At 26.5% G+C, this 10,328-nt stretch overlaps 1 protein-coding gene across 1 annotated transcript; it reads left to right on the top strand.

The window, feature by feature from the left end:
• Positions 1–1,483: 1,483 nt before the first annotated feature.
• LOC145836473 (uncharacterized) lies at positions 1,484–3,913 on the top strand. Its single transcript, XM_082944271.1, has 6 exons — positions 1,484–1,780; positions 1,990–2,287; positions 2,572–2,713; positions 2,863–2,974; positions 3,091–3,238; positions 3,462–3,913. The coding sequence occupies exons 1-6, from the start codon at positions 1,484–1,486 to the stop codon at positions 3,911–3,913; spliced, it is 1,449 nt and encodes a 482-aa protein (XP_082800397.1).
• Positions 3,914–10,328: the final 6,415 nt, after the last annotated feature.

Raw genomic sequence — 10,328 nt, 5'->3', positions numbered from 1 at the left:
GAGTAAAACTTAATATTTAAAAGCAGACCACCTACAAACTTATATTTTACCTCCGTTAAATTATTTGTGTTGCACCTTTGTTTAATTTGTTAATCTTTGTTTAAATACTGTCCTATTGTTAGATACTGAGAATTTCGATAATAATAAATGATACAGTAGGTTGATTTTTTTGCTGTGTTTTTCTGTAAGTAGATTGTAGATATAGATTGTATGAGGTAAAAAATAGCTCGATTTAAAATTTTAATTTATATTATAGTACTTTAAAGATTTTTTTTAATAAAGTTTAAAGGTATTTAAATATTAAAATTTTTATTTTGATAAGTTGGTCATGTAACAATAATATATGTTTTACTTATTTGTTTAATCTTGTTTTTTTTTTGTAACAAAGTAACTAAATATAAACCTAAACTAAAGTAACCAAAGTTAAAAAATATTTTAAAAAGATATGCAAAAAAAAAACTTTTCCTTATAATACTTTAAGCGTACTTATGCAATATTTTTTACTTGAACTATGTGTTGTTTTGTACTTAAAGACAATAGATAAATTTTTTTAAGTATTTTGTTATTACTTACAATTTTAGGTAACCGAACTTATTAAGAACTTGAGTTCTCATCAATATTTAGTATTATACAAGGGTTTAGTTTTATTTACACTAAATCTACAAATTAGTTATTATATCACCTAAAATTAAAGTAAGTAAAAAATATAACGAAACCTATGTAAATATGTTTATATAATCAAAATTGATTGAACTTTATAAAAAAACAACTTTTTGAGACTTGTTGAAATATTTTTTTTATTAGTTGTTCTACTGAGGTACAAAATGTTTAACGAGAGAAGTAATATAAACATAAGAGAAAAATTGGGAAAGGAAATATAAATGTGAGAGAGAGATTGTAAAAGTAAATAAATCTCAGAAAAATTGTAAAACTTACTTATCATTGAGTTGAAAAGCTTAATTGTATTTATTTTTAGCAGACCGATCTGAAGTCCATTATTCATGGTTCACTTTAAAAAGCAAAACATATTTTTATTGATTTGTCGTAACAATTATTAATTTTTGTTTGAAGATTTGTTCGCATTTTTTGTTTATTTCAAAGGTAAGTCATGTTTAGGTACAAGCAGATACAATTACAACTTTGTGTTTATTTTAAAAGTAAAAAGGTATAAAAGTTGTAGCTTGTTGTAACAATACCAGTGAGTACGCGTAGGGAAAGTGTAGAATGTAAACTGCAACAAGTTTGAATGTAATTAATATTTTACTGTTAAATCTGTTTTAACTGTCTTAAAAAAATATTAATCACAATAATTTTTATTAGACCTACTTCTGGGTAACTAATAACCCTTTGCTCCAAACTATTTCTGCTCTTATTTGATATATTTTAATGATTTTTTATTTGATATATTTCAGCAATTCTTATTAGGTAATCATAATAAAACCAAATATTCTTTTCAGTCAGTTTTTATTTAATAGGAAAATTAATGAATTTTTCAAACCAACTGATGCAGACTCCAAAGTCCTCCGTCTTCAACCTCCAATCCACCCAACAGATGATCTCACATAAGGGAGAACCTCCCAACCTACACCGCCACCCGGCGTTGCTACGGACGACGGTTGCCAACGCGGACAAGTACCCGCGCGCCCCCAAGTGCGCCAGGTGCCGCAACCACGGGGTGGTTTCCCCTCTGAAGGGCCACAAGAGGTACTGCAAGTGGAAGGACTGCATGTGCGCAAAGTGCACCTTGATTGCAGAGAGGCAGAGGGTCATGGCTGCGCAAGTTTGAAAAATTGCTTTTTTTTTATGTTTTTATTTGTGGAATTTGAATATTAGGGTTTTTATAAAAATATGTTTTTTTTTTGAAACTTTAGTTAAAAAGATGGCGCATAAGTTTTAAATATTATGCTCTGATTCGAAAAAATACAAACATTTTTTATCAGTTCAGCTAAATAAATTTATTTTATATAGACTTTTATTTAAATGTTTTAGGTAGCCCTCAGAAGGCAGCAGGCGCAGGAAGAAAACGAAGCGAGAGAGCTGCAGCTGATGTACAACGTCAACAAGACCCCTTTCAATCCCCCGATGCCCATCGAGGTTGCCACTAGCAACGGGTACCTGAACAGCCACAGTTCTGCCAGCAGCTCGCCAAACGGAAACTTGCTGGTGACGTCATCGGTGAAGTCACCCGCGACAAGCTTGGATGAGAAAGTTCCAGCGGAAAAGCAGGAAGATGTCGACGAGTTCGAAGCAAAGCCGTCGATTGTTTTGATGTCCAGCAGCGAATCAGGTTTGTAAAAATAAAAAAGCTACCCAATTAACATATTTAAAAATTGATAATTAGATTTTAAAATATCTAAAACTATAATAACTACATTACTGTTTTATTTCTTATTTATAAACTAGTAAGGCTCTAAACTTATTGGAAGAAAACAATTTCTTATTCACAAATTATTTGGGCATTAAATGCATTGGAAAAAAAATTATTGATACGTTTGTTTGTCTAAATTTAGTTTGTCTACTAATAATATATTTTCTATTAAGTTCAAATGTTTTATACAATACTGTTTACAGAAAATAACAACACACGTAATTCTGTTATTGACGAAAGCTCAAAATCACCTGCTGAAAGCTCAGATATTTGCAACAATGAAGCTCGAAATCTAGCAGATTTTGATGTTAATTTGCCAGTAAACTACAGGGATGTACAACAAAGGTACTAACTTATTAAAAATTTACATTTTAACAAAGTTTGAAACATTTTACTGAAAATCTTAATTTGTTTTTTTCTTAATTTTCAGTCATTTCAATCGGTAGGTTAAAACAAGTGTTGTTACTTTTTGATTAACTTCAATTTATTTCCAGCGAACCACAAGACTTTGCAATGCTTTACAAGCTTTTTCCTGAATGCGACAAGAACTGTATAGCAAAAGTTTATCAGGAAAACAATAGCAATATGATTAACACTATAAAACAGGTAAATTATATTTGTTTTAATCAAAATATCTAATACTACTTTAGTTTCTTTATATAATTAATCTCATCGAAAGTTTAACTAAAGCATAATAATTTTTAATCTTTTATTTTTTATAGGTCTTAAATCAAAATAACAATGGTATCAATGGGGTGCCATCAAATTTCAGTCACCTTCAAAACTTGAAAAGAAAAGTGTCACCTGACACTGAGAGGGAAGTCAGCAGAAAAGTGCACAAACAATCATCACATGTGAAACCTAGACAAAGTCAGTTAAGCTATATTTAATAAGAAATATTAACACTAAAAACTTATCTTATAGGTTAAACTAACTACCAACTAGAAGAAGCAAACAATATTAAAACTTTTTCTGTTATAGTCCGAAAAAGGTCAGTAAACTTACACAAAAAAAAACTTACTTTATTTTCTAGTAATAAACATTTATTTAATCATTTATATTGATCGTTTGTTATTTATATATATCCCTACAGATTATCCAACTCAACCCTACTACAACATGCCGATTCAGGGTAATCCACTTTCATCCGGCTCGTTGTTCGGCCAATCAAACTTCAACAAGAACTACGCGCTGATGGCCCAACAGCAAATAACCGCCATGCACGCCGCCATTTTGGGGAATTCCCACCAAAGCAGCAGGGGATTTCCAAACAACTTTCCAATCACTAAGTTAAACCAAATAAGGGCGTCTAGTTTCAACGGAGGGAAACTCCCTTTTAACATCGCCCCCTTTGTGGCTGCCGCTTACAAACAGACCCAGCGGCCAAAGCAACATCAACGTTTTGCAGGGTCCGTGGGTCTGCAGAGGTTCAGCCCTAGCAACGGTGTCAAGTTGCCAAACAACAAGGGGATTTCCATAGACGAGCTGATGAAGCAGGTGAACAGGCAGATTCAGGGACGGGAAAAACCCGAAACTGATATTTGAACTTCAGTTTTTAAATTATCAAACTATATTTTATACTCTAGGTTTTAATTTACCTATGCATGACGTTTACGGTTGTTTCCAAAAAGTTTAATAGCCGTACATAATAATTCACATACAAAAGATCTAGATGGTTTCTTTAAAATAATTCTTTTTTTAAAAGAATCTTTATTACCTATATATTTTAATAAAGTTGATAGCAAAACATTAACAAAAGCTAAACAAGAGTTACATAAAAAAGTATTATTTTAGAATATGAAACGTAAAATTATTTTAAATGTTTTTGCTACTCATAAAAATTCTGTGCTCAGAAAAACAATTTCTATGCACATCACTGTTGTTTTTTTAATAAAAAAACTATATATAAAACAAAAATAAAACAAACAAAGTTTTACTGGCATTATATTATATATAATAACATATTTTTCATCAAAAACAGAGGAGAAGAAAATTACATCGATGTTTTTGTTTTGATAGGTGCATTATATTCATTTTATGCAGCTGTTATGTTTTATTAACGTTTAAAAATAACTAAATTGGTGCTTTTAAGCAAAACGAACTTTAAAAAACAATATAAAATATAAAAATGTAAAATCAAAACTTACTTAATTGCTAACTACACTTTAGAGGTTTACAGCCATCTAACAAACAAAGTTACCTATCTTAAGAAGTAATACAAAAGGTAATCATTCTTATGTAAGTCTTTAAAAGCCGTATAAAAGTATAAGACTTCTTTAATTAACTCAATTTGAGCCAACCTTTATAGTACTTTGAAACAATATAAGCTGCTTTGAAAATAAGAAAAAGATGATTTATGTAATTTTTCTGAATGAACTAAATTGTATTTTGTTGATCGATGCATGTATTTTAAACTGCTGTGTCAGTTATCGTCGCTTAATAAATAGTTATTAATTTGTTTATTTTAAAATTTTGACTTATTCTGTTTCTTTTTTTTGACATTGTTTTAATTAAAGTTTTTTTCTCAGGCATTTTATGCGTTAAGCCATTTTTTGACTTCATTCTAAGTAGTTTTTTTTAAATTTTTTGGTAAAAAATTGTTAAATTAAATTAATTAATACTTTAGTTAACAAACTAAATACTTTAAGTTGTTTGATACCGTAGTTTATTTAACATTTAATCTTTTTTTTTTTGACATTTGAAAAATTATTTTCTTACTTGATTTTATTTACTTGATATTTAAAATAGCTTTTTTTTTTTTTTTGACAAAATTTTGCAAATAAAATTTTTGATTAGATATTTATGTTTTTTAAAAATAAAAAACTACTTTTTTGTATTGCCTTACAATGTTTCTACAACTATTAGTGCTTTAAGTTTTATAAACTAATTAAAAATAACAAAAAATAATAGTACAAAAAATGACTTATAAATATTGCTTAAAACTTTTTTGCCTTAAAAACAAATTCCCGGTAGTTATTAAATCTTTTGTAAAATAAGATTTGGTATAATGCTCAAACTTTTATAAAGTTAAAATATAATCAATTATATACCAAGTTTTAAATTAAACAGTATAAGAAAGCGACAGTAAGAGTAAACATACTTTAAAAGATGTTGAAGATAATAATTTATTTTATTGAACACAAATTAAAACTTTAACAAAAATAGTAATATAACAACTAGTTATATAAGGTTAGTAAAATAAAGCAAAATACTATATTTTTTTTAAGTATTCGGTTCCATGCATTAAATACTCTCTTATGTAAAGCGTTTTAAAATTATAAAAATTAATTTTAAAATCAATTGTTGCAATCAACCATTGAAACTACAGTTCAAACTTTTAACAAATGTTATATGCTGCGTTTTTAGGTAGATGAATTAACTTGTTTCGTTTTAGCATACTATTAAAATAATTAAACAATCAAAAAACGCTAGTTCAAATTATGTTTCAATCAAACAGTTTAAACTTTTTAACGCTCAAAATCTTTTAATCGTAGTTTATAAATTAGAAACAGAATGTTTGTGCTAAGTATGATTAAAGACTTTTGTGTCTAATTCTAAAGTAATTGAACAATTAATAATTTGACTGCGATTTATTTGCACTAAAAGATTAAACACAAAAATATTTTAAAGTATAACTTTATTTATCAAGCTTTTTAAATTCTTTTTTTTATTATTTAAACTATTCTAGTATTTTTATTTTGTTTACAGTATTAGTCTGCGTGAAAAAAAAAAAAAAGCTTAAAATTTTTATTTAACAACTGCTTAAAAAATACTTTAAGGTTATTTTTAATATGTACCTAAACCTTTTTCGAATTGCTAGAAAACTAAACAATACATTTGTAAAAATTGTATTTGTTCTTACAATTGAAAATTCTTCACTTGTTTAAAATGATCTCAAAACTTAAATCAGCTAAAATTACCAAAAGCATTTATTTCAATGTTAAATGGTTAAATGTAATTTATAGTTGTGCTCTTTTTGTTGTTTACTTTAGTCGTGTTTACTTTACGGAAATTTTCAATAAATATTCACAAGTATGGAAGTTAAATAAAATGATAATTCGTTTACTACCCTAAAGTAATCTATCTGTTACAATAAAACTGTATTCATACATTAATATATATACAAAAAAAAAAATTTTTACACTTTTGACATATTCCATTGTGCCACCAATTAATTTGCCACCATTTTATCATTATCTGCCACATGTCTCACAAAAGTGAAAATTCGAAAACGACAATCGCCGAAGTCGGCTAAACTCGTCGCCGGCCACCTGACTACGCATTTGTGACGTCATAATAACTGCACGCGGCTCGCGTCACATTCAGTACAGTGATTTCAATTAAAATGTATAATTTTATTTTTCTTATCTTGCGGTTGCGCATATGTTATATGTAAAAAAAATTAATTAAAAACTTTGGGTTTGATCTGAATATTAAATCATTGCTTAGTTGATGTGTTGTTTATGAATGCAGTTGAAAACATTATTTTTCTGATTTCAAGATAAATAGCTTTGCGCACAATGATGAAGTTAATTTATTATTATTTTTTTCAACTTATTTCATCATTAAACAAATCGCGTCATCTAAGCACCTCTCAAACAACTTTATTCTTGCCTAAGTTTGTCCTCGAACGACTGCAAAAAGTAAAAACAATAATTTTTAGAAAATTGTCCTTCAAGAGCGAGCACTGAAGTTCTTTAATATGAAACGTTATTAAAAGTTCAATTCTTAATCGGCCATTGTTGTTACCCGTGACCATTTAACAATTTTTACTTAAGAAATTTACACAGCTGCTCCCTAACAACGCTGCATAGCAACCAAAAACCCTTCTTTAAAGTTAAAAAGCGAGAATAAATATTTGAATCAGCTAAGAAGTGTTTCTAAGTGCTTATGTTTTGAGTTTAATATATATATTTGAAGTTCTTTAAAAGCTGTCAAGACTACGTTTATTTAGCAAAACGACACTTCGAAAGCTTCTTTCATGAAGATGAGTAAGAGTTGAGAAATTCGTTTAAAATTTTTAACAGTTTTCAGAGTTTCTAAAGTCAATAGAACACAATTTTGTTTCAAATTTGTAGTAGAAATTTTAAGTTATATTTTTATCACTTTACTTTTGTTTCGTAATAAAAACTTCATATATCAAATTAGAAGCTTAGGAGTTATAAAATTTTAGTTGAGTTTTGTTATTTTAAAACAAATCCTTTTTTTTTTTAATTTTAGGAACAAACTTTATATAATGCCAAATGAAAATTTATTTTAAGTTTTCAAGTTTGCTAGTTTTTTAGTATACTTGATTAACTAAAAATGGACTGAAACAGTTTTAAATCATACTAAAGTTTTCTCAAAACACGAAAATTAAACTTTTTGTGCACAAGTTTTCTTATACAAACTCAATTAGACCATCAGCGAAGTATTATTCGTTTTAGTTAGCTTAAGAAACAACGTTAATTAGCGCCTTTTCATCAAATCTAAACAAAATCGACACGTGTTTAATCAAAACAACAGCATTAATTTCGGCTTTAATTATTCTGCTTGTTTGGTTAAAGTTTTTCAACTGTAAAGAAACGAAAGTTAGACTTTCTGTTTGCTTACATGCATGTTTTAGAAGTAAAAGTAAAACAACAGTTGTTTTAAAACTCGATAAAAACTTCAAATTTTTTATAAGCTAGTTGTCAAAAAAAAATTATTTAATAAGTTTTATTCACATAATTACGTAAATTGATGGCAGCTTTGTATATAAAATTCGAACATTCCAATAAGTAGTTCACTGAAAAATCAAAAATAAAACAAAATTACAGTTTTATAATGAGTTTGAAGTTTTGGTGATTACTATTAAAAATAAACAATTATCTCTAAAACCGGAATGTTAAATTCTAGATAACGAAAAGTATTTATTTTGATTTAAATGAATAAGTAATTAAATTCAGTATTTTCGGTTATAAAACTAGACATTTGGATTTTAGTGTTTTCATGTACATTATTATTGCAAGTAACCAATTTACTAAACTAACAGTTTCTACACTAAATTGAAGAAACGTTATTTACAAAGATGGTTTTTACATTCGTAAATTTTTGTCATATTTTCCTTAAATAACTCATTCAGTAAAAAAAATCAAATCAATAATTTTTTTTTCTTATTACTCAAAACATGAAGAAATATTTTAAATAAAACTAAATTATGTCTTTTAGCTTTAAAGTTCTGTATATCGAACTCAATTTTTATCATGTTCATCTAGTTTATGAAAGTGCAAGTAAATGTACTAAGCTAATGTTTTACTTTGTAAGCAAAAATTGAGCACTTTTTTCATTAATGAAACCACAAGTTTTATTTATTTATTTTATTTTTTTTTCGGTGATAAAGCTAAGAAGTTTTTTCTTTCAAAAGCTTAATTTACATATTAGCTTATAAACGAATATATGTTTTCAACTAAAGTATTTTTAGAAACATTCGTAAAATTCTTAACGTATTAGCCATATCTGTCAAGAAGTGAGTTTATAAAAATTAAAAAACAACTTTTTTACGATTGTTCTCGAATTGATTAACGTTTTTTTTATAAAACTAGTTTTAAACTAACTTAATTTGATTTCAAAACTCAAAGCAATAGTTTTTAATAAGCTTTAAAATTATTGAAATTTATTGTTTATAAAAGCTTACTTGTGTCACAATTTTAAAACATTAAAAAAAAAATTCTTTTGTTTTGCTTTTTATTTCAATTAAAAACAAAAGTTTAGCAATAATTTTTTGGTTGAATAACTTGTGTATACTAATAAATAATGTAGCTTTTTAAACTCATTCTACAAAAATTTTTAAAGTTTGTTTTTTATCGATTTTTTTGTTTTAAGTTTACTTTTGATATTTAGTTTAAAACTAAAACTTAATATTAATAGAAAACATCATAAGATTTTTTTTTACAGCGATAGCATTAGTATTTTATAAGCAGTTGAATTTATAAAATGCTTGCTTACTAGATATTTAGATTATACAAAACTGAATTATTAAATTTTACTTAAATCTAATGATTTTTTAAATAAAATAAAAAGCTTAAAATTTCGGTTACTAATAAAAAAAACTTAAATTTGAAAATTACAAGTTATAAAAAAAATTATAAGTATACTTCATCGGAAATATATAATAAAAACTTTGTCAAGTTTCTATCATTGGTTTGCTGACAATCTAGTTATCAAAAATATTTAACTTTTCAAATAAATAAATACTAAAATGACGATAACAAATCTTACAGTTAAATGAGAATCAAAGTTTTACAAAAACTAAAATTATTTTTATAGTCTTTTTTTGTTTTTATCCATGAATTCTTTGCTATTTTAGCATAATGAAATATTCTCAAAAATTATACATTGTAAAACGTGAAATAAAAACAACAAATATCCGTATATTAGTTGCGTTTAACTTAGCATACTTAAAACTGAAAAGAATTTAAAAGTTAGCTTAAATAAAGATTAGAAATAAAAAACAACAAAACTATTTTCACAATATCTAACAAATTGTTTAGAGTTTGGTTTTATCTTAAAGAAAAATATTCCGCTAAATAATTAGCACTAATTTAATTTAAACTTTACCTGTTAAACAACCAAAATGCTAAACAATCCACATGAAGACAAAGTCATACTTTAAGAAAACGTTTTTTACATAGTTATCATTACACAAGCGACGACAAGTCAATCCAGAAATATCAAGAAATACAAATAGTAATAAATGTACTAAAATATAAAATTGAGGGTGAGTCCCATTAGTACAAAAATTTTATTTTTTCTATGTTTCCTGTTGGTTTGATGTAAGTTGTATTGATCACTTGTATTGTCTGGAATAACCTTAAAGTTTGAAATTCAAAACGTTTTTAAATGTTTCTTCATTTTAAAAACACTTTTAAGATGTGTTGTATTCAAATGTCACTTATTATGAATAACTAAAGTGTTTTTATGTTGTAAAAATATTTGTATG

Source organism: Thalia democratica, chromosome 5 (genome assembly GCF_965202585.1).
Source record: "Thalia democratica chromosome 5, ktThaDemo2.hap1.1, whole genome shotgun sequence".
Classification (NCBI taxonomy): domain Eukaryota; kingdom Metazoa; phylum Chordata; class Thaliacea; order Salpida; family Salpidae; genus Thalia; species Thalia democratica.
This window is presented reverse-complemented; position numbering and strand designations above follow the sequence as displayed.